Genomic DNA, 24,438 nt, shown 5'->3' with positions numbered 1-24,438 from the left:
CAGATTTTGTGTGTTTTAGAGATGTGAAGCAGTCTAGTGTTTTGCTTTGTTGTACTGGGAAAAGTCTCCTGAGCAGTTCAGCGCTTACTGCGGGGCGTGGGTCAGGGTCTTTCCCAGTCTTGAAATCTAACACTTGACCACGTCCTAGCACCCAGCTCCTCCCCTCCTCCCACCCGCTCCCTCTGCCCAGCTTCACAGCCTCCCTCTGTTACAATACTCAAATGTCTCAGTTCCTCCTGGCCGCAGTTAAACTAGAGGCACTTGTATGGAAGGCTTTAATTGCTCAGACAGCTGAATGGCATCCAAGATACACAAGCAAGGAGGGTCACAGTTATTTACCTGTACTTTCCTCCGGATGCATTGTAGGGGTTTTCCTTGGCCCCCGTTGCTCACTGCTCTTCTCCCCGTTGCTCTCCTCCAGGGTTATAACAGGCTCCTGGCTCTTCATCAGCTGACTCAGCAGAACGGCCAGCACGTTCTGCATGTCTCCCTGAGCGCTGGCTGCTTCTGGAGTCGCCTGCTCCTCTGGCGGCTGGGCCTCCGTGGGTGGCTCTTCTATGGCTTCCTCTGCTGCTGCCGCTGCCTGAGACTCCTGTTGCTGAGTCGTGGCTTCTGTCAGAGCATTGATGGACTGGTTGAGAGCCTCCAGCTGTTGCTGCATCTCTGGGTTAGAGTGTACGTTCAACAGCTGGGCCATCTGTGGGACACTCAGATCAGTCTGGCTCTGCAGCAAGTTCAGTAAAACAGCTAGTTCACTCTGATTCAGCTGCTGGGTGATTTCTCCAAGGCCTGCAGAAAACACAGGAAGCATCACAGAAAGGTCAGGGAAAGCTACATCAGACCGGTTTGCAATCATGATACTAACACATAGCAACAAACACCTTTTCTCCATGTCCCTGGGCCTGGGGAAGGCAGGGAGGCTTTAGGAGAAGGATTCCAGGAGAGTTTGCTCAGATTTCCGCTGTCGGCTTGCCCCTTCCAGGCTGATGGGATCTGAGCAGCACTACAGCAGCACCCCGTGGTACCGCTCACACACTGCACTCACCCCAGCTACAGTCAGACACCGCACGGCCAGCAGCGGAGGGAAGCTTTGTCGCTGCCCTCTCCAATCTGCCACCGTCACTGCACACACAGCTGCTCGTTAAATCAGCTCAGTGAAACCCAATGTCCCCACTCTTGGGGCGGTTAACTCATCCAGGGCATCCCGAGAACAGGAGTCATGAGCAACTACACGAGCAGCAAGTCTGAGGAAGATCGAAACCCTCTAGCCCAGCTCAGCGGCGGTCAGAGCGGCAGGTCTGACAGCAACTCAGCACCTTTCCAAGGTCTCTGCAGCACTCTGTGGATCAAAAGCCCTCCCTCTTGCACTAAAAAGCATGTTCCCTGGAATAGAGCTAAGCTGCTGTTTGGAACGAAGGAAGAGCATTCCACTAACACAGCAAAAGAAATTAGGCCAAGCACAATGCAATTCTGTGCTGAAAGCTGGCCTGGGATCACACAGGACTCTGTCATCACCTGCAAGTACCCAGGTTAGTCTGAAATACAACCCCTGAACAGCATCACCTCCTCCCGTGCCGCGCTGGAGCAAAGCCTCCCTAGTGAGGGTAACAAGGGTGTCACTTCGCATCGGCCTTGCAAGTTGTGCAAACTCTTTGGAAAGTGGGGTGCGCAGGTCTGGTTTTAGAAGCTTAAAAATAAGCTCCCCTTTGCTGATAGGCAACCAATAATGTAATACTCTCTTCTCAGCTGTTTGCTAATCTGACCACCACCACCTTTTGTCCATCTGCCATGTTTCATTGAACACATGGATTGTGCGTTCCCTGGAGCAAGAACCATCCTCCTTGTTATTTGTCTGTACAGCATTTGACACAAAGGGAGCTTCAGCCTGCATCTGGGTTTTTGTAGATCTTCCACAGAACAATCAGCCTGGTCTAGGCAACTTTGTATAGCTCTACACTCCCAGGAAGCAAAATACCTCTCCTCAAACTACTTTCTAGACACCAGAAGGTTGATCACAGTTTTGGGAACAGTGCACAAGTCCTGGTCCAGCAGGTCATTATGACCAAATTTTTTTTCTGCAAGCAGCATTGTGCAAAAATTTACATTTCTGCCCACCAGCCACTAGTCTGTTACATTACATGCCTAACCTTTATATAATCTGATCAATAAGATCACAAACTTCAGCTCATTTGCACACCCTTTACATGGCTGCTGTTCCCTTCAGCCTATTATTTGTTACTCTGCTGGTCTAAGTGACTCAAGGATTCCTTTCATCATCCTCCATGAAAGCATGTTTAGGAACCAATAATGTAACTCACACTGTGCATTTATAGTCAGCTATTCAGAGACTTCCAAAGATCATCCAGAATTCTGTGTAGTCAATAATTCTCAGAGCAGAGAGAAAAAAAGAAAAAAACCAAAACGCCGCAAAACAAAACACAACTCCCCCATCCCAAATAGGAAGATTCTGAACGCTACTTCTGCAGAAGTAAAGAATCACACTGGCTTAAGAAGAGGCATAAGCACCCACATCCAGTGCAGAGCAGAGGTGGCAGGGATGCAAGTTATCAGTAGGACCTTTTTACAGACCAGCCTAGGCACTGACCTACTGCATCTCCAGCACCAGGCTCTGTTTTGAGCTGGGCAGGCTGTGGGTGCACAGGACTGCTGTTGTTTTTGACAGTGTCCGTGCTTGTAACAGAGGTAGTTTCTTTCCGAGAAACTTTTGATAATGGTGGCTCCTCCACTGCAATCCCACTCTGCCGCTGCCGTCGGCGTTTCTTGCTCCACAACTCATGGCAATCCTGCCAATGCGGGAGGCTGGAAGAGAACAACAACTCTTAATAGCTAAGAAAACCAGCAAGAATATTAATTTTATCCTTGAAAACCACAGAAAATTATTAGTGCTGTAAGAGAAGCACAGATGTTCCCTTGACTGCAACCATACTTTTAAACCCAGAAGGGGCGAGTCCTAGAACTCGGAAGGGTGCATCGACTGCACATGATGCATTTAATTTGCACTAGGACCTCACTCCTGAAAGGGCTGGGTTACTACAACGCACACAGCCTGCCATAAGGGTAAGTCCATTAAGCTTTGAAGGTACGGCGGCTTTGAGCCAGCAGCTGCTATTAGGAACTCTGAAGTAAACAGGAATCTTAAAAGCTATCACTGTACTTACATGCAATGAAGCTGGAGGAGAGTTTCATAACCTGCTTACTTGGGGAGGGAGGAGAGCTGCAAATGGTGCGACACAGCTCAACAGCCACTGCTCTAGCCAATTAACGAGCAGCATAAACAACGAGGCTGAGCCAGTCCTCCATTACACAGCAGACAGGGATTCTCTGTGTATTATTCTGCTCTAAAACTGTTGGAAGATGTTGAGCCTTGTGAGCAAAAAACTGAACTTTAGAAAACCAGCATTAATTATCAGGCAGGGGGGAGGCGGAGAAGGAAGAAAAAAGCATAGGAAGAGCTATTTGCTCAGTCATACGACAAAATCCTGGGGCACAGTGGAGGAAAGAGGCCAGAAATCTTGACTCAGTTTCTGACTGAAAACAAGGCCAAACCAGTGGCTCCTTCCCAAAGCTCACTCAGCGGAGAGCCCACTGCGGTGGCAGATGCCAGCTGGAACTTACTCCGGAGGTGCCATCTTGCTGAGGTCAACATCCTTAAGGAAGTCGCTCTGCAGGGCCTGTTCTGCTGTGCAGCGCTTACTGGGGTCTAGCGTCAGCATGTGATCCAGCAGATCAAGAGCAGACGAAGGAATGCTGCAGAGAGATTTAGAAACGTGGCTGAATTAAGAGGTCGTTCTGAACAGATGGAGCAGCCCACTTTCAGAGAGCCACCTCAGACCTAACAGAAATCTATGCAGTCAAAATTTACTATTAAATAATGCAGCAGCTCACAGACATCATCACAACAGGCATCAGATTCATAATATTTTCAGTCTAATTATTGCCATTTATAAAGAGCAGCTACAAATCCCAAGAGATTCTCACACAATTATACTCTGCCCCCAGAGAGCACATCTGCGAAGTCAGACAGCCTCAGCACTGCGCAAATGCCATCCTGTGAAGTTTCCGAGTGCAGACTGACAAGGCGGACTCTAGCTAGAAGTGTCACAAGTACACAGAGGCAGGGAACCCCTCCAGGAGGCCCCTGTGGCAGATCAGATATTTAGAAAGGGGACAGCGATCACATTCCAGGCTTCCAGGAAGGCTTCCCATCTGTGGAGAGGGCTGCAGGTAAGCAGGAAAAGTGGTGCTTCATCCTGCCACATAGACTAGAGCCAAAGGTTAGCAGATCAGTCATACAACACAAAAGGCCACAGTCCCCATGCACCCACTCATCCTCTCTTCTGCTGAGACTCACAAGGAGAACTCCTCACGCAGGCGCCTTCGGTATTGCTTCTTCGGTTTCATAGTGTTGAAGTAGGGCAACTTGATGACATCTGGCCACACTGCTGGACAGGGGCTCCCACAGAGTCGGCTGAGAACCAGAAAAGCAGAGCGCTATCAGCACAAACACATCTAGAAGGAGAACAGTCGCCACCCAAGTGAAAACATTTCCTCTTAAGCAACTTAGCATATCAACAGCCTAGGGCTGGGCACACTTTGACAAGGATTAGATAAACACTCAGGTTAGAAAGGAAGTATCGGGAACAGGAGAAAATCTTACCTTGAGTTTCTAGACCATCTAATAAACTGAGTTTTCAGTGGTGAGATCTAATTAAGGTCATGATTTTTGTACTCAACACACACAAGTTTACTGAGGTTGCACACATTAACAGAGACACACTTGACTGCAGGTGTGGACACCTAGAGGCCTAACCACTCACATTTGCAGTTATAGTCATTTACCGGTCCTAATTTGCAGACAGATTAGAGGAAGAGGGCTCTTATAATACACAGACTATGTGCATGAGCAGTTTCTGCAGTACCTCTTCTCATAGGCATGCATGTGCAATGCTTTACCTGATTAATTCAAGCTGAGCCAGTTCCAGATTGGCTTGAAAAATAGGCTTCTTTGTAAACAGTTCCCCGAGGATACAGCTGGAAAGAGGAAAAGCAAGAGGTCATGACAGCAAACTCTTGGGATGATCATCTGAACACTGCAGCATTTCTGTTCAGAAGCAGGTTTGCCTAAGGAGAGTTATTTGCATCAGGGCTTGTAGTTGAGAAGTGACAAACTAACCTATGTGTAAAGAGCCACCAATTCTACGCAGCGGGGAAATAACACTCACTAGTAGGCTGGTTAACACATCACAGGCTTAATGCTTTAACACTTTGCAGGGAAAAGGGGAAGTATCAATACGATGATGAGAAGAACAGCCAGACATCTAGTTTTCCTCAGGCTCAGCCCAGTTCTCCCTCCAACTCTGCTGTCACAAGTTGGTAGATACCTGCTAGCCTCGCTATCCTCTGCTGCCAGTAGCCTGTTGTTTATCACTGCCAGGCACAGGACAGTCTTACGTACACATGTCTGTGTGCACACAGTACTTTTTAATAGTTGGAAGGGAAAGAAGAGAATGAAGGAGGGGAAAGCTCTGACTCATTCAGTCCTTAACATCTATGCTTAAGCCTTCTGACAGGAATGACAATTGGTGTCAAATGTAGCTGTGGCCTGATACAGGCACCTGTCTGCTGGAACTGGACTGACCCCACTCATTTGGCACAGGGCAGTGAACAGCAACTGGATTTCACAGCCAGAATTTCCACAAGTAATTAGCAGGGCCTGCCTTTTACGAAGTCTCTGTGGTTTGTGTACTAAACTCTGCTGAAAGTTTACCCATGACTATCACAACAGGAAGCACACACTTCGGAAAATGCAGTCCCACTTCTGACTGAATGCTGAATCCTCAGAGCTCTGGTTTTGAGCCACTTGGATAAACGTCCATCTTTGCTGCTGAACTGCCCAGACTCCTCCTGTTCACGAGATTCCCTACACTATTAGGGACCCAAGATCCACACTTCAAAATGTTCCTTAGATTTGCTGAAGAAACCAAATGAACAGAACAATCCAAAGAGGTTACAGAAAACAAAACAGAAAAACCTGTCCTCCCTCCCTCCTGATCTTACTGACACATAAGCATCAAAGGTTGGATGGTCAAGTTTTAAAGACTGAGAAACACTAAAATACTAAGTAAATACATTTTATGCTCCTATGTGTCAATATCAAAATACATCTTGCTCTAGAAGTTCTTATTAAATGGTTTAGCTTTTGTTAGCTGACTGAAACCTATTTCTCTAAGGCACAGAATTTGAAAGTATTCCAATACTATTGGAATACTCTTTGTCTAGCTAGAACAGGTATGTTGCAGAAAGCAGCAGAAACCATAGATCCAGCAAGAGACACAAACCAGGTGCTTACCCGCAGCTCCATACATCTATGGCTGGTGTGTAACGCTCCTCACCTAGCAGCAATTCTGGAGGTCGATACCATAATGTAATGACTTTATTTGTATATGGACGGCTATAATGTAAGATACATAAAAGTAAGTTGACATTAAGGGCCACAAAACACTTACAAATTGTAAATATTACTTCCAAACTCTAGTGTTAAGCATTTAAATAGAAGTGGTGGGCTTTCAGGTACCTAGATTTCCATCACACCTGCCTGAGTTAACAAAGCAGCAGGCTGTATGTGCTCAAGATTGAAAAACCCTGGCCCGCAACAGGCTGCCACTACTGAACAGTGATTGATCTCATCAGTTCAGAGCAAAAATGTGCGAACTCCCCTTTGATACTACAGAAAGTTCAGGGAAGCAGAGAAGATGTTTTGGTTCCTTATCGGCTGGTTTTTCTAATGAGACACTTAATACTAGCCAGGAGGATACGTTTCCGACAGCTGGAGCAGTGTTATACCACTTATACTATATCGGAGCTCACTTCTCAGGCAGTGCTGGGACTCCCAAGTAACGGGACTATGGGGACATTAAGAACAAAGGAGCTCATCCCTCTTACGTTAGACATTTCTCCCTTCTTTCACTCCACCACGCCTCACCTCTCCTCCGAGCTGTAGAGTCGGGCGAGTCCAAAATCTGCAAGTTTGATTTGCCCACTGAAAGACAAAAGCAATCACTAGTTTGAATCACAGCAGGGATGACATGCTGAAAGCAGTAAAAGGTAAGAAAACTCCCCCACACAGTAGGGAGCCCTAGCAAAGCAATGTTTGTAGTAATTATTTTGGCTAAGCCAGTCTTAGTTTTTCAGACCCTGCTTAATCCTTCAAAGAAAAGAAAATACATGCAATAATTCAATCTCATCTCTATCACAAAACCTACCCAATGGACCAATGTCCCAGTGAAGTCTTTTACATGGATATCAACACGTGGATGCAATTATGTGCAGCATTATTCTCACTGGCTCAAACTTCTTATGGATATTCAGATAAAGACTTGAGAATTAACAGCAAACAAAATTTGGTATTTTAATATATTCTATGATGAACTATGTTACTGCCAAAGAGTGCTATTTAAAAAAAGAGTGAGAATTCATGGAGAGCTGCTACTTCCTACTTTAACCTTCAATGCTTTCTCTGCATACAAGCACTTCAATAAACAGTATTTTTGCCAAAATCCCTTGGAGACGAAGAGTACACTAAGACCTGTTTAAGTCTACAGGAAAGAAGCACAACTATAAGGAGCTGCAAATCTGAGCAGAGGGTCTCACATGGAGAAACCACCAGCAGAAAGTTAAACATCAGGACGTTGTTAGATTTGTCCCCCTTTGCAGCAGGGGCTATGTTCCCAGCCAGTGGCAGCACCCACGAGAGCTACTGCTTAATTAGAATCATCTGTCACCCCGCTCATGGAACATGCAGGACCGTATTCCTTGAGCAGATCAAAATCTTCTACTTCCAAGCATATTCGACGTGGTGACAACAACTGTACGCTCTCTGCTTAATTTAACTGAGCCCCAGGGAGCACAGGGAAGGCAGCCCGGACAGAATTGTATCTAGTCTCAAGTTACCTGTTGTTCAGTAAGATGTTGGAGCACTTAATATCTCGATGAAGGAAGTTCTTTTTGTGACAATAATCCAGACCCTCCATTAACTGTTTCATGAAAGACTTGATATGGTCCTCTGAGAAATGTACCAAGCCAGATTCTAGCAGCCCCATTAGGTCATGGTCCATGTACTCAAATACAAGGTAAAAGGCACCTAGTCAAATAAAGAGAGAGAAATCACTTAAAACAAGAGGAGAGACAAGGGAAAGAAGGAATAAAAGTAGACTGACTCATTGTTGAGACTTTTTTTTGGTGTAGTTAGTTGTGTTCTGTTGGTGCAGTGGTTTTTTTTTGTTTGTTTGTTTTTTTTTTGTTAATATGGCCTTGTGATACGTAGGGCTTACTGCATCCTAGAAGGAATTGGTTTCCCTCAAGGGGAAAACAAACAAAAAGCCCAAGTAGCCCCTCTAACATATCAGGCTGAATAACTGAAACCAAAATACACCCCCAAAAGTGAAAGAAAAGCCCCAAACCAAAAAGCTAGTGGGATGCTAGAACACCCTTCTTCCACAGGGATGGAGAATCAAAGACTTTTCACACTATCAGCTATTTTGACAGCACTAATCAGTGCTAAAAGTGACTTGTAAAGTTCCTCCCTCCCCCACAAAGTCTTTTCAGACTCTGCAAGAACAAGTGCAATGCATCCTTTCAAGCCTGTGTCCACCTCTGCTATGTGGTGCAACAACTCGTATTGATTGGAACCTATTATTTGATGTAAGCCCAAATCCAGATGACAAACTTTTGCTGGAACTGTTGCATCAAGAAGGAACACAAAAAAGAAAATCTAGACACACCACAACTTAGATTTCTAGTTTTACACTAAGAATAAAAAAATTGTGTCACCTCTTTGGCTAATTGAAACCACACCCTGCAGCAAATAATACCTTTGTCCTTCTTGAAATCCAGTGCATCTTGTTTGTCCGTGACAATTTCCTTCATGTTAACAACACTGCGATGGATCAACTGCCGAAGGATTTTGATCTCGCGGATGGCTGTAATGGGGAAGCCTTCCTTTTCATTGTCCAGTCGCACCTTCTTTAGAGCTACCAATTCACCTGCCAGAACAAGCCAGTGTCAAAGCATCCACACACATCACTGCTAACAACTCTGTGGGTTTCCAGGAGGAAATTAAAAGTACCTATGGGCACAATCAACATCCGCTAAGAAACAGCAGAGCCAACTTGAGTTACCACCCTACTACTTTTTGTTAACACTGCTCTATCAGAGGTTATGACCCAAACAACTCAATCATGACAGATGACACCAGGGCTCCTACTCTGCTTCAGTGGAGAGTGACACAGGTAAACTTAAACCTACCCTGGAAGCCACTCCAGCCCTCTTCACAAGCTGTGCTACTCTAAAACCTGACAAAGGCACACTAAAAAACAGGGTTCAGGGGCATCTGTGGCTGCCATAGCTATGCCTGCCACGACCATCTGACCAGGTGCCAAGTTGTACACAGAGGACACAACTTCAAAGAGTGCAGCTAGGCACCAACTCACAGATAATAGGATTTCAGAGCCTCTGTGCTTTGCCCCCCCCCCCCTTTTTTTAAAGCCCCTTTTGAAAACACCTGCTGTAAATGTTCATTCCAGGGCTGGAGCCATTCCTGGTTCTACAGGTATTTGTCATTAACCGGCACCACCACTAAGCCTGGAAAGGGCTTTAAGCACACCCACAATAACAGAACAAGGCCATAAAGAAGCAGAGTCAATCGAAGTCACTTGGCATCTTTACCTGTATCCTTGTCCTTGGCTTTGTACACCTGCCCATACGTCCCTTCTCCAATAATCCCAATGATATCGAATTTGTCCACGCAACGCTTCCCCCAGTCGCTTTCTGTCTGTCTCCTTTCCCCATACCGAGGGCAACAGATTCTGAAAGAGGGAAGAGGACTGTTAGACTCCCGAGAGCTCCATCTCGCCCACAATCACGCAAGCAAACGCCTGTTCCACTGTTTTAAGCTGTGCCCTAAGAACAAAAGCATAGTTCAGGCACCTTGTCCTTACACTCCTAGCAACTGACTCTTTATTTAATACTGTTCAGATAATCTCAGCTACTGCAGATACAAGAGCTGCTATGTAGAAAGGTTATCCTTTTACTTCAGTTAGACACTAAAGCACCCCAGCAAAAACACTGTATCACTATAGATCTTTTCCCATCAGTTACGCACTTACAAGCTGTACATGGCTAATGAGCGATAGCTTTCTTCTACTGAGGAAACATGGAATACAGTAAGAGCTGGGAAGACAAGCAAAGGGATACACTTTGTTACAGCCTCTTTGGGGCATGCAAACAGCTACACAGATTTCTACATTTCGACACAAAGTAGCTTGAAGCACAACCGAGCTGATCTAAAAAAAACCCACCAAAGAATTATGTTGTAGTAGGACAAAACCCAGTGTTTGAAATCTTTTGCACAAATACTGGACATTTGATCTTTCTATCTTTATTTAAAAGAAAGCGTAGCTAGCAGTGTGTGCACAAAAAACCCTACACGTGCAAGAGAGTTTACCAGCTCTTGACAACTGCATGAATTTTGCAATCAAGGGAAGTTGCATATGCTGCGCAACATGACTGATACTTCAATTGTGCATGAAGAAAAGGTATATGACTTCTTTCCTACATAATCTCTTCCTAAAAGCACTAGGAGCTTTATATAGGGATACTCATCAGGAGATTTCTTTGCCCTAGAAACTACTACTAAATAAAAAGATGAAAGAGCTCTCAGGGTAGATGTGGCTGAAGACTGAACAGAACACACTCCAGCAATTCCTGCCACTGAAAGGATCAAAGAGAAGGACAACAGAACCTGTCACAACTCTGACGTTGTCTGAACTGTAGCCGCCATTTGATGCACAACACGCACAACCTCCTCTTCTTCCCAAACTGTAGCTACTGTATTCTTAATTCTCAAATTGGTGGCAAGTGGTTTTCAACTGTGAGTGATCCAAATATGAAACACCACCAGAAACAGATAATACATTATCAGAAAAAAAACAAAAAAACCCTTGGTTTATCCAAACACTAATCTGGGGACATAAGATTTTCAATAAAACAGAACTAAGTCTGGCTGAAGACTTATAAATAAATGCACATTAAGTGTTCTCCTCATCCTACAAATGGTGGGGAAGATGGTAAGAGCAGGCAAAGCAGCTGCCAGATTCAATTTTAAAAATGACTGCACTTTCAACAGTGCCATCTCCACACAGCACCGGGGCATACAGTCAGCTCCTGGTCTTCTAAAAGTGATGTGGTACACACTGAAAACCTCTTCAAGCTCAGAGAAGTCAGACTGACATTCGTGTGAAGAAACAGAAAACCTAACAACTCAAAAAAGCCAAAAAAAGTAAACCAGCCTTACTTTGGTCTCTTTTTGAACGGTTGCTGAGGTGGTGTGGCTGCCTTTGGTTCTGGGGAGTCAGGAGGAGATGGATCCCCTCCAGGGAGCTCTGGAGGGAGCGGGAGGTCCGTGAGTAAGTGTCGTGGTCTCTGCTCTCTATCTTTCTTCACAGGTTTCGGAGGAAGAATCTCTTTTGGACTAAACTCCGAAAAGTTAATATGATACAAAGGTCAGACTTAATAGCCAATTAAAAACAAAACCAAAAAAAAAAAAATCACTATTGTAGGCCAAAAGCTCTATGTTTGAGCACATAAAGTTAAGAGCCCAGGTTTAAGTGACAAAATTAGCATAGCCAAGTATAAAACAAAGAATAGTTAAATTTTACACAGCTAATAAATCAGTGGAGAAAAGTATGAAGTTTGGATGCACTGCCTTCAAATAAGCACACTGCTCTTTGCAACTAGAACTCTCTCTGTTTACACAAATAAGCAGTTTTTCTGAAGTTCCTAGAAAACACAGAATTCAGGTTATCATCAGGTTACCACTTGCTGATCCTTGCTTCCTCTACCTGGTCCATTTATTATAACGTAATTAAACACATGACCTGTTAAGGACCACCATAAACACACACACACAGAATTAAGTCTCTACACAAGTTGCTTTCAAATTCCCAGCAAGGACCAAAACATCTCTCCAACTTCTGCATATTGCTGAGAAACCAAGAGGGGTTTTTGTTTGTTTTTGTTTTAATTAAATTATCAGTGGCATCAGAAGCTTGGTTTAGACTAGCAAGTCTCATAAGCAGAATCTAACTTCTCCCTTGTGTATGTATGTGGCAGGGAGAATTCCTAAGTCTGAACAGTCAGTAATTCTTCTCCATGAAAATCTGTTTCACCAGAAAAAGAAATCGATTAAAAGATAAGAACAACCTTTCAAGGTTCATTTTTAGGGCAGCCAGCAGGGGTTTGCTCTTTGTCAGCATCAGCAAGTCTCACGATCATCAGCACAGATTTTCTTATTAGACACTGCCCAAACTACCTGGAAATGTGTTGTGCAATACAGTTAAGACACAAGCAATACAAAGAAGAAACACTCCGGAGCCGAGCTGTGACGTCTTCTGTACAGGAAGCGGGGAGCAGTCTCATCCCGCTGCTGCAGCGACCATCGCGCAGCGGCAGGACCAACCCAAAGTCATGCTACTGTAGCCCGCTGGAGGAAAACACTCACCGATGGGCACTACTATGAGCAGTACGTATCCCGGAAATAATAAAAATGGGAGAGCTGTATGGGCTGAAGCTCAACCCCATTGACTGCACATCTTTAATTAAAGTGCAGAATGATATCCAGGTGGGTCACTTCAGCAAAGCAGAAGTCAGGTCTCGTGTTGTCACATGAGACAAGCGCCTCACTTTGCTCCAACAGAGCGGATCAGCTAAGTTTTGCTTTTGTCACTCCTTTCATACATACATTTGAAATGCTGTGATCCAACGCCCAGTTATTACAGACTTCAGTAAATTCATAGTAACAAAAAAAAAAAAAAAATTAAGCCTGACTTGGTGTTTAATCCACAGGGCAAAGGTGTGCCTGTAAGGTTAAGCCGCAGATGCCCACCTTTCCAGGAGTTCCCTTTTCTCCCTCTCATATAGTTACTCTCTTGCCAATATGCCGTTATCTTTGCTTAGTTATTTACAGCTGCTTAGTTAATCTATTTGTATGTTAGCATTAGTGCTACTAGATGGCTACTGTAAGTTTAATGACTGCCAGAACGTTTAGACATCTTGCTAGGCTTTTTTTTTAAATGAGAAAACTAAACAAACACTTCAGAGTTGCCCAAGCATAAAAGTGACAAACTGCGATCACCAACTGCCCGACAAAGACTCCTGGAAGCTACCCCCCTTCTCTCCCTCCCCGAAAATAGAGGGTACGCAATCAATCAGGTGTCTATTTTTAAACTAGGTGAGTGCTATGAACTGTCAGCCAGATGTTCCCAGAAACCTGTGCAAGCTATGGGACTTCTGAGCACAACATCTGTCAAACACATACGAAGTTTGTACCACTTGACTCTAAGCATCTTTTTCCCCTCCCTCCGCTACACTTCTGGCTAGGGGAAGCAACCCACAGCGCACCTTGATTTCTGAAACATCTAAAGCCATTTTAGACCAAAGACTACTCAAAAGCTTGGCAAGCACGAAGAAAGGTCAAAGAGTCTCTCCAGTTAAGTGCAATGTGTTTTGTACTTAGGCATTTCAAAGCATATTTTCAAATCCTACACTTACCATGGTCTGAGACCTCTGCAGGAGTATTTTCCTAGTCTCAGCATATTGGAAAAGAAATCTACTTTAAAAAAAATTCATCCGCAAATATGGAGTCAGTTGGTTAAGAGTGAGCTTCTGTGTATGGTCAGTGCCATTTGCAACTAACATTAGACTCAGCAGATGAAGTGGGATTTCCCCTCTTTTTATGGGGGAAAATGTCGCTGTAAACTCTAGCAACCAGCCATGCTATTACCCAGGCTCGCAAGTTCATAGGGATGGCAGAGATGGAACAAAGACTCTTTCAAAATTGAGCCACACCTGTCTGGAAAATAAAATTTTTCAGCCAGTCACATCTAGAACTAAAATATAGTATTTGCAGCATTATTTCTATGGCTGGAGATGGCTGAAAACAGAAGAAAGAACCTTGCTTAAACTGGCACTTGAATGGGGAAAAAAATCTGCAATCTGTTAAAAGCTACTGCTCATCCCAGCTACATGTAAACTAAACAGATACTTGCTGAACAACATTAAACAGCTTGAGAAGGGCAACATAAACATGTGCAAGTCTAACTTTCATGATGATCACAGTGACAGCACTGCCCTGATTTACATCGATACCAGGGCAACCCATGAAAATCAATTAAGTGAATCAGAGAATATGTAACATAATGTTCATAATTACCCTTCTGTCTAAATATCAAATCATAACTGTCACGTAAAACATTTTGTTAAAAAACATACTTTACTAACAACAGAGACACCTAATACATCTTTAGTGAGGGCTAGAAAGAGACAGAAGTTGTAAGGGAACTACGGGCTAAGCAGATCAAGTAGAAAAAAATACCAGTGATTATCTTCTGCTGAACTAACAGCCCTACAATAATATACCAACATCTACAAAAGCTATGGGGGGGGATTGTTTTTCCTCTTTTACACTTCTACTTCTGGTATTCTGTAGTGTCCTCCCCTACCCCCAAAAAGGAGAAAAGAAAGAAAAAAACGCAGCATATTCCTTCAGACAAGTTTGTGTTAGAAGCCAAGCAGAAGACCAGCTACGTAATGTAGATCCAGAGTAGCTGTGAGAACCACGGTTCACAGGACAGGATTAACTCTGCAAGGTCCGATTAGAAGTGATAGGAGAAAGGATTTCCTTACGCCTTACAGCTACGCAGCAGCGCAACTATACAGGCAGAACGCAATACAGAAAAAGGACACGCTGCCTGTGAAGGAGGAAGGCGCGTTAGTTACATGTAACCATTAGATCTACAACTTCAGCTCTAATCATCTCCTCAGACCAGCTCTTTGACAGCAAAAAGAGTAACTTGTATAATTTTTTTAAGTATCAAAATTGAAGCAGGTGCAGTTGTACTCCTAACATTGATATGCTTTCATTTTCAAAGAAATAATACCTACTTTAAGAAGTATTATGAATCGTTCGACAATTTAAGTTAATACTAATAATTCAAGTTAATTCAATATTTAAGTTAAACTAGTGCCCTTTTTCCTCCATGTAGGCATGGCCTGCACACTCAATGTTTTTGAAACAGAAATAGCTTTGTTATGTTCTTGTATTTAAGTTGTTAAGCTCTTCCCTGTTAAAGACAGATTTGGGGGCATTAAATAAACAAGCAATTTCAAAATAAGCTTTTGCAAATGGCTGCAGCGCAAAGGGGTGCATAATTCTGGATCCACATGTCATTACAATAACGGACACAAACAAAGTGTGAATGGAAATTTCTACTAACTAGCATTTAAACAGCTGCCAAACCGCTCTTCCTTACTGAGATCGTATGTACCTATCAGCACAGGAGCATAAAACCCTCCATGTAGAGCTGACAGGGTCAAAACCAGGAATGGCCGCACAACGCGGTATATATTGCACAACAGCATAGTCTTCACTGTATCCTGCTGGATAAGCTAGCAACTGTCAAACTAATCAAAATAAATCTGCTGTTTCTTTCAGTGTTTTGCTTTCAAATGCAAACAGAAGGATGCTGTTTCATGTGACCTTACCTATCCAAGTCATCTTCCCCAACTAAAATAGGGGGGAGTGGGAGCGGAGGCAACGTCGAAGTTTTCAGGTGCGGGATAGCAGCCGTCACAGACACTTGCGTTTTTGTAGCCACTTGGACAGAAGACTGAGAGTTCACCTGAGAGGATAAAGTAGACGTCCTTGGGTGGGAAGAAGATGGCAAAGATGTCGGGACTGAAGCAGGGACCTGAACAGGAGTCAGTTGGGATGGTGGCAAAGGTGGAACAGCAGGTGATGGAGGCAAAGGTGGCAACGGTGGGGTTGGAGGTGGCGGCGTGGTTGTCGGCAGAGGTGGAGGAGGTGATTTTATTGAGGGTAATGGGGGTGGAATCTCCTTCTCTGCTGTGTCTGTCTCTTTTGGAGATAGAAGCTCCTCTTTCACTACTACAGGCTTCAAATCTTTTGTTCCCGTCTGTTTTGAATCTTTAACTGGAACAGGATGTTTCCTTTCAGAATTCTCTTCTGCCTTGATTTTTATTGTGTCTGCAGATGCTTTAGTCTCTGCATTCGTATATAGTAAATTAACTAATTCTGTATCTGAAGATGATTTTTCAGATTTAACAGTTTTGGTGACCTTTTTAGACTCTGTTCCAGCCTCCTTAAGTTCAGCTGAGCTGTTCTCCTTTCTAGATAGGAAAACAGGTGAGCCCTTTGCCTCCTTTCCATCCACCTTTGCTGCAGCTGCTGCTGCTGCAGCTCGTTCCTTTTTCTTCCTGCTGAGTTCTGCTCCTAGACTCGAGTTCAGTGGTAGCCTGGTAGGTGATATACTGGAATGGCGACTACGTGACCCAGACCTCTGCTTTTTACTGTGAGATGATGAGTGTCTTGAATACCCAGGACTTCGACTTCGGGACTTCACAGACTTCCTGTGGAGAGAACAGGAAGAAGATAAGTGATGTGAAGCATCTCTCAACCTCTGAGCTACTCACCAACATTAATAGCGCTCTCTGAAAATAATCTGAATTAATTATTTGTCAGCTAAGTTGAAAGAGTCCATAACACCCATAAGAAAGACTGGAGTTACTAGAACTGCTTTGAGACCTGAAACATACTACGTACGTTAGTCGATATCTAGCTCCCAGTATCAAGACTGTTCCTACAACCATACAGCTAAAATAGAAACGAAGGCTCAAGATTGGACAAGCCTCAAGGTAAAGATGAGATCACAGATGCATGCACTAAGCGGACGACTTCAGCTGAGAGCATGAGCCAGCAGTTTACAAATCTTTCACAGTAATTATGTACTGCTTTAGAAGAAACAACAGATAAAACACAACCGCCTTCATGGGAATCCTGCCTCAGGAAACATCTTGCTTCAAGCTAATTTTTCCCCTGGTTCTTTTACTATCATCAGAACTTAAATTTGCATATTGTGATTCAGGGGAAAAAGAAACAGGAATTTTAATTCTGTTTGAGGTATATTCAGAAGGTCCCAGTCTTCACCTACAATAAATGGGCTCTAAATTAGTAATATGTGCAGGAAAAAAAGAAACCCTTACTGAAAAACCTGTACTGCAATACGAGCAACAGGCAAGGCAGGAAGTGCCTCACGCCATCAGCGTTCGCACCACGAACACAAGATGACCCCAGTCAGAAAACTGCAATAACTGCAAACTCACTGGAGACCTATTTGGAAACAATTAAAAAAAATAAAACAGAATTGGAAACTTGTATTTCCAGTATGTATGTCAAAATCATTGGCAAGAGAGCCCTGTTTCCTCTACTTCAGGAGGAGCTAGGATTCTGCAGGTCACAAGACAGCCTACTTTACCTGTATGCACAGTAGACTTCAATGGATTATAAAAGCTGTGCTTGCCAACAGGAAAAATGAGAAAAAAATTAAAAAATCAGACCCTATAAATGCTACAATAGAAACTATGCTCAAAGTTGATCTATGCCATGATTTATTTTTGATCATTTATTAATAACTAATTTTGAAGACGTAGGATTATTTTAAAACACAGTCCCACTACGTTAGAAAAAAACTCACTAGTTAGAAAAACCACCCAACACCAAGCATGTTTACATGCAGGAGGTGCTGGCTCACTCATAACAGTAATCAGAATGTAGTAAGAGAAAGATTTAAGTTCTTTATACTGCTACACAAATTCGTATCATTCCAAGACTAAAACCATTTAGAAAATAAACTGGAGAACTGAGACTAATGCAAGCTGCCTTACTAGACCCCACTGCCTTGGAGGATGGACACAGCTGTGATCGCACGGGCAGGGGAGGACTCTCACTGCAAGCCGGCACGGAGCCGAGCTGAACAGAACCCCGCTGCCTCACTCCCCAGGCACACGCATTGGCCCCTCTCCACAGTAAACACAACCCCAAACTTCACAACAACAGCAGTCAAAGAACACTATGAGTGGTCACCTTTAGACCTAACCCCCCCCCCCCACACACACACACACACACAAACCAGAAGACAATAAAAAGGAGTCTTCTGAAGTTACTCAACTATTTTTCCCTCTTCAGGAAGTCAGTCTTTGATGGGAATGCTGCCTCAAGATCAGGCCTTTTTCCAAGGGTTCTGGTTAATGAGTTAATTTTCTCAGACAGTTTACCATTCAGATAGCAATTCACCTGCCTCATCCCAGCACAAAGTTGCCAGAAGCTGAAAAAGCCATTATCGCTATGCTCAAAGACAGTATTCGTAGGCTAAGAAAACATTCCCGGTGAACCTCGTAGGCTGTCGCTTACTGCAACCACACATAGTTTTAGGGTTACCATTCCCTCTTACAATTCTTTCAGGAGAGATTCTGTAAAAGATGTTCTGACACTCAGTTCCTTGTCGCCTGTCTTCTGTCCTTCCTCCTGAAGATAACCTCTTCCCAGTTACACCAATTCAACTGGCTGCACAGCTGCATTCTAAACAAGATCACTCAGCAGACCTGGTATAAGAAAACTTCTACAAAAATGCATTTTTACTTTATTTGTAATAGCGCTAGTTTAGAAATACAGCCACAAAAAACAGCTGCACGAACACAGTCAAGGGAAAGGTCCTGCTGGAGGGAGAGGGGGGAATGCACGGACAAGAGCCCACGGCTCAGGGTAGGAGCCTCTTACGCAAGGGTGGCTGCGGAAGGAGTTGCATCACAGAGCCACCACTCAGACCTGAGGAGGCCTGTGGATGCCTCCCTCCCTTTCTGCCACCAAATACAGGGGCATCTCTGTTCCACCAGGAAAAATCTGCCTCCTATTCTCTAATAGCCTCTTTGCTCTACAGGCACTACTCACCCTTTTTCTCTTGTTTACAGCTATTATAGAAAGTGCCATTGTTTCTAAGCCCCCACCTGAAGAAGACACTACATCCAGAAGCTCGTCTGCTTTGCCAGCTACATCAACCAAGCCAGCAAGAGAGACTGTTCTACAACAAATCTGTTCTACAGCAAATCTTACCTCTTATATCATTAGACCATCAATAGCCTCAACATCACTACAGTGCCTGCTGAGGGGCAGTCTTCCACAGCGCTTGCTTTTATCACTGCTGGATAACTTGAAAAGATGCAATAAGAGAGAAAATGCACAGGCAGATTTTGCTTTTAAAGAAGCTCTTCCCATCTGGAATAATCCTTTCATGGCTTTTCCCCGCAGCTGCTAAGTTAGTACTTTTACCCCTCCCGCACCCTTACATGAGCTATCAGCACCCAATGGCTTACTTGATTTGTTGTGATTAACAGGAACTTGGGGGAAGAGAAGACTGTTACCCCTGTATGCCTTTCTTTCTGGATAAAGGTGCTCTGGGGTTTAAAAAAAAAACAAACCTCATTGTCTAACACTGGCAACTAGAAATACAAGATACTAACCATGATGCCTGTCTACTAACATAGAGAAATCAAAGATGATGGCTCATTTAAAAACACAAGTCAAAAAGCATTATTAAGTTACCCAACATAATTAGAAAATTAGAATGGTCTTTAGAGGAGGAACTGCTGGAACTCTCCAGACCTCCTCACGCTGTGAAAGCAACTATTGCCAGTAACTGCTGGCAGAGGTGACCCTGAATCAGTCCACATTTAGGGACTTCCACATTATCCACTATACAAACTCTTAAGAGCATCTACCAGCATTAAAACATTATACCTGCCCCAAGCTGTGATGGAAGTGGGAAGTAAAGGACAGACTAGCATCCGGGAAGCTTGACTGCATGCCCCAAGCTCCAATTGCTCAGGAAAAGCTCAAACAGAAGGGCACTATTTCTTATTTATGAATGCCCAATGACCTCGTGTCACGGCATGGATCTGTGTAACAGCAGCCACTATTACAGCACGTGCACACGCTCACACTTGTATATACTTAGTACTATACTATACTTAGTACAGAGCACAACCCACCTTCAGCAAGTTGAATGACTCTGGAATTTCTTCTAGTTTTAGCTGCAATAACAACAGTTGCTACAAGAACAGCAAGTCACATCTGTTATTTTCCCTACTGACCAAATCATCCCTATTTCCTCCTAAATTGAAAGCAAGTTGCTTGGCACAAACATTTGAAATGCAAGCATTCTGTATTCGCTCTAATCAGCTCAGCATGTTGATTTAGTTCCCTAGAACTGTATTTTGGACATATAGATTAAAGAAAAAGTAGAATGCATTTGGAAAAAAACCAACATATTTTCAGGCAACAGAAATAATTCAGTGTCCCAGAAAAGCCTAAATTACCTCCTCCAAAGACTTTAAGCCATAGTCAGATGTTCAGTACAGAAGCAAGTGTACCAGTTTAAGATGATTTCTCTCCCAAACTGTTTGTTACTGCCCGTCTGCAGGAGCCCGTGGAACATATCATGCAGTCACTCCATAGCTACCCTGGTGCAGAGTCAGCTGCCTCCATTTAACACTCATCTGCAGCAAGTCAACCAAAGCTGACTTTTCAGTGGAGCAGGTGAGGAGCGCTCAGCTCATCAGCTCCTTCAGGTGAGCTCTCGGGCAGCCGTCGGCAGAGGGGCAGTACCACACAGCTGCGGGACATCTCTGGCTTCTGCAGCAGATGTTTGACCATGAATGTAAATTGACTTCCACATTGTGCTGACTGCAAGCTTAACGAAGCAAAACCAACATATTAATTACAACTTAAAAGTTGCCTAATATCTGGAAAATACATTACATTCCCTCCATCCCTTTAACATAACCACCTACGGCAGATGTTTTCTGAAGGCATAATCCATGCTTTATGTTCTGCTCTAAAAAAATACACCGAAGTCAGTAAGTTATCTTTCAAGAAAGGAGAGAAGAGTGACAGGTTATCAACTGAAGTCACAGATTCAAAGACTCTAGTACAAGCAGAGTGTAAACAATAAGTAACCTTTGAAATCTATTTTGGTTCGGGTCTAGCTCTAGCTTTTTTGTCAGTGAGTCAAAGATGCCTTTAAAAAGTTTCCTACATGAGTATGTAAGTTCAGGGAAGCGCAAAGTGCTTCATAGTTGCTCCCATAGTTAAGATGAGGAAAAGATAACAGCTTGATTCCTCAGGTCAGAAGCAACTGGCCATGCACAGAGAGACAGCTTCAGATTTGCTTGGGAAATAAGGCAACCAAGGGGAAAACATCACTTTTTAGTATACCACTTCACTTCCCAAGTGGTTTCTCCTTGGTCACAGCTGAGCATGGACGCTTAGCAGTTCCCATATGCACTGTTACATCATGTACCATACATAAGCTTCTACCACTTTGTTCTTACTCTTGCACAAAGCATTACCAAATAACCTGTAAGGGCAGTGCCATCGGGGCAAAAAGAATTGAGGGGAGGGAAAAGGAAGCCATCAAGGACTCTCTCTCTCAACATCTCTCAGGTATATGTACAGAAAATGGAGAGGGGGAGAAACAAACCTGAAGTCAGCTGGCTGAAGAAAAGATACAGTAACTTTTGCTTATTTCTACTATGGTTTTACACAGCAGACTTTACATAACAGCTTCCAGGATACTACACAATGCACCTCTCTCACAGTGAGGAGAAAGGCAGTGTTTCAACCCCAAAACAGAACACAGTAGTCTCTGAAGTTGAGAGGAGCTCTAGTAATAAAAGCCAAATTCCAAAGTCACCAAGTTCTCTGGCAACTACTGATCACATAACTAAGTTTGGGGCAGACTCTTCCCTCTCAGCTCCTATTTGGACCAAGGGATGCAGCACTGCCAACACAGTACAGAGCATTTCAATAGTTATTACATTCCAGGTCAGATCTTAATTGCCATGGAGCTACAACCAAAGCGCCACAGCACACACAGCGACAACGGGAAACTTGCTCAACCTAAGCTGAAGCTAGAAAAAAGAATCAGCATTAGACTACATATTTGTGCACATAACAGGATAGTTTATAAACAGCTGAAATAAAGCAGAGTTAGCAACACTTTCAAGTAACAGTTTCATTCTGTAGCAGTATTTCTGATGGGGGGGGGGAGGGGAGGAAAGGCAGAGAGAAAAGCATAGTTAAGCCAAAATACAGTTGCTTCCTACTTGCCCTTCCAGAATGCCCTGATTTCAGAATATAGAAGCAAGTAACTCCATTACTGAGAAAGTTTAGGCTAGAAAGATGCAGTTTACACGTGGTCATCTCTAATTCAAGGAAAGAAAAAAACAGTCAGTTTAGAAAGAGCAAAAAACACTCAAAACAAAAGCCACCCTCCTGAAAAGTGCAAGCAAGTTTCCACATCTAGCAAAAAGATAGAGGATTCCAGAAATAGGTGAAAACATTCTTCCTAACTGAAATTCACGCCAACAAAGTGCCTCAGGAGTGGAAAGGCTCTGTCTGCCATGGACACACAACTCCCTGCTCCCCTGCACTCCCTTCCGCGGGGGGCCACCTCTAGAGGTGAGTGTAACTTAATCCCGAGAGCTCATTCAGGCCTAGGCCTCTCTGCTGAGAGCCAACATGGACGCTGCTTAGTGCCAGTTAGGGAGGTGTTTTCTAAGGTGTGAACACCGTTTTAAAGGGAACTGCAGCAAACCTCACCAAAGTAACACCACACAGGTCACTCCATGGCTAAATAATGCAGCCATGGGACAGAGTGATCTGGGTCAGGTCTAGATTACAAAGGGGGTTAATTTCCCCATCCCCAGAGCCACCCCGACCACCCCTAGGTACTTCTCCTTCCCCGTCGCCCAGCCAGTGAAGGCAACGCGGAGGTCACGCACCTGGCTATCGGACTCCGGCTCACAGACCGCTTCGCGACGAAAGGGCTGCTCGAGCGCCTTCGGCCGTACGGGCTGGGCGACCTCCCGCTGTACGACCCGCTTCCTCTCTCGTAGCTCGAGGAGCGCCTCCTGTTATAGGGGCTCATCGACCTCTGCCTCCGGCTGTAGGGGCTGGGCGAGCGAGTGTTCGACTGGTAGGCCACAGGCTCCTTGTAGGGCGGGCTGATCGACTGCCGGCGCGACGAGCCGCCGGGGCTCTTCTTGTAAGAATCGTAGTTACTGGATGTGTGAGAGCGGGGAGGGCTGAGATCGTACTCCTGGATGTAGGAGGCTCCTGAGGGGCTGTCATCCAATTTAGGGCTGTCAGACCATTTTCTGTGGGGACTTCTGGATTTCCGCTTCGGACTGTCAATTGTTTTATAACTTTTTGGAGCATCCCTTTTCCGGTGGCTTTTACTGCGCTCCTTATGGCTGGATTTGAGCTCCCGCTCCTTCCTGGATTTCTCCTTGTGCGCTTTGGCTGACCGGGACTCCTTGTTGCTACTCTTGGAGGACAGCGACTTCGGGTGCTCCTCACTGTCATCGAGGAGTCTCTTGGAGGATCCTGATATTCTGTCCTTGGTGGACCCTGACCTGCTAGACGCCTCCAGGCTCTTTTCTAACTTCCTCTCCTTCTCCGCCTGCTTGCTCTTCATCAGCTCTCGAATGCGCTTGTGCTGGTGGTGCCGGTGCTTCTGTACCCTTTCGCTCCTGTCCGCTTTCCGTTCCTCATTCTCCCTCCTGTCCAGCTTGAGGGCCACATCATCCGAGAAGGTATCCGAATCGGAACTGATGTCGTCGTACTCCACCAGCGGCTTGATCACCGCGCCCAGGGGCGCCGCGGTCTCCTGGGCTGCCAGCGGTGACTCCTTGGAGTGCCTGGACTTATGCCTCTTGTGCCTGGAGGCCAGCCGATGCCTCTCCTTGCTGTTCGAACTGCCGCTGCCAGGCGCGTGCTGCGAGGACCCCCCTCCGCCCCCGTCCTTCTTGCCCCCATGTCTCTCCGGATTTGGCATTCCTCCTCCACTGTGCTTGAGAGAGGGGAGGGGGGGAATCCTCCAAAGCCCCCAAACTTTAAACTCCCTCAGCACCCAGCTCCCTCCCCCCCCACCATTCACAGCAGCGTCGCCCCCTGCCTCGGCCCTCCCTGCCGCCAGCACCCCCCCTCCTACATGGGGAGCGGGCCGGGGAGCGCGGCCCCGCGGCGGCGGAAGGGGGGCAGGAACCGGCGGGGGCGGCGGAAGGGCACCGGCCTCACCGCCTCATCCGAGGGGCCCAGGCCCGGAGGGCAGCGCCGCCGCGGGGGCGCCCCGGGAAGGCGGGGCCTGGGCCCGAGATCCCTCCCCCCTCCGCCCCGGGCCCCGCCGCGCCGGCCCCTCGCCCCGCCGCCGAGGCGGAAGGCCCGCCGGGCGCCGCCGCCGCCCCGCGCCGCCGCGTGTCCGGCCCGGCCCGGCCCGCCGCGCCCCCCGCTCACTTCCCAAAGCGAAACGGCACCGCGTCCAGGGGGGCCCCCGCCAACTCTCGCGAGAGCCCGCCGCCTCTCGCGAGAGCGTCGCCGCCCTCCGCCCCGCCGCCGCCGCCGCTCCCGCGAGAGCTGCCGGGAGGGGAGGGGAAAGGAAAACGGGGCGC

At 45.4% G+C, this 24,438-nt stretch overlaps 1 protein-coding gene across 4 annotated transcripts in view; it reads right to left on the bottom strand.

The window, feature by feature from the left end:
* The window catches only part of CDK12 (cyclin dependent kinase 12), a 30,387-nt gene extending 5,949 nt beyond the window's left edge, over positions 1–24,438 (bottom strand). For 2 of the 4 annotated variants that reach the window (XM_026114725.2, XM_026114727.2), the window contains exons 1-13: positions 22,771–24,436; positions 15,619–16,503; positions 11,372–11,548; positions 9,745–9,884; positions 8,892–9,062; positions 7,972–8,161; positions 7,004–7,060; positions 6,371–6,472; positions 4,975–5,052; positions 4,373–4,489; positions 3,637–3,768; positions 2,606–2,820; positions 340–789 (exon numbers count right to left, since the gene is read on the bottom strand). In XM_026114725.2, the coding sequence (XP_025970510.2) occupies positions 340–789; positions 2,606–2,820; positions 3,637–3,768; positions 4,373–4,489; positions 4,975–5,052; positions 6,371–6,472; positions 7,004–7,060; positions 7,972–8,161; positions 8,892–9,062; positions 9,745–9,884; positions 11,372–11,548; positions 15,619–16,503; positions 22,771–23,825 (3,769 nt within the window). In that variant the 5' untranslated portion in view covers positions 23,826–24,436. Of the gene's footprint in view, positions 1–339; positions 790–2,605; positions 2,821–3,636; positions 3,769–4,372; positions 4,490–4,974; positions 5,053–6,370; positions 6,473–7,003; positions 7,061–7,971; positions 8,162–8,891; positions 9,063–9,744; positions 9,885–11,371; positions 11,549–15,618; positions 16,504–22,770 lie in introns of all 4 variants that reach the window. The other 2 variants (XM_026114728.2, XM_064524701.1) reach the window with 2 other exon arrangements.

The sequence above is a fragment of the Dromaius novaehollandiae genome, chromosome 22 (genome assembly GCF_036370855.1).
Source record: "Dromaius novaehollandiae isolate bDroNov1 chromosome 22, bDroNov1.hap1, whole genome shotgun sequence".
Classification (NCBI taxonomy): domain Eukaryota; kingdom Metazoa; phylum Chordata; class Aves; order Casuariiformes; family Dromaiidae; genus Dromaius; species Dromaius novaehollandiae.
This window is presented reverse-complemented; position numbering and strand designations above follow the sequence as displayed.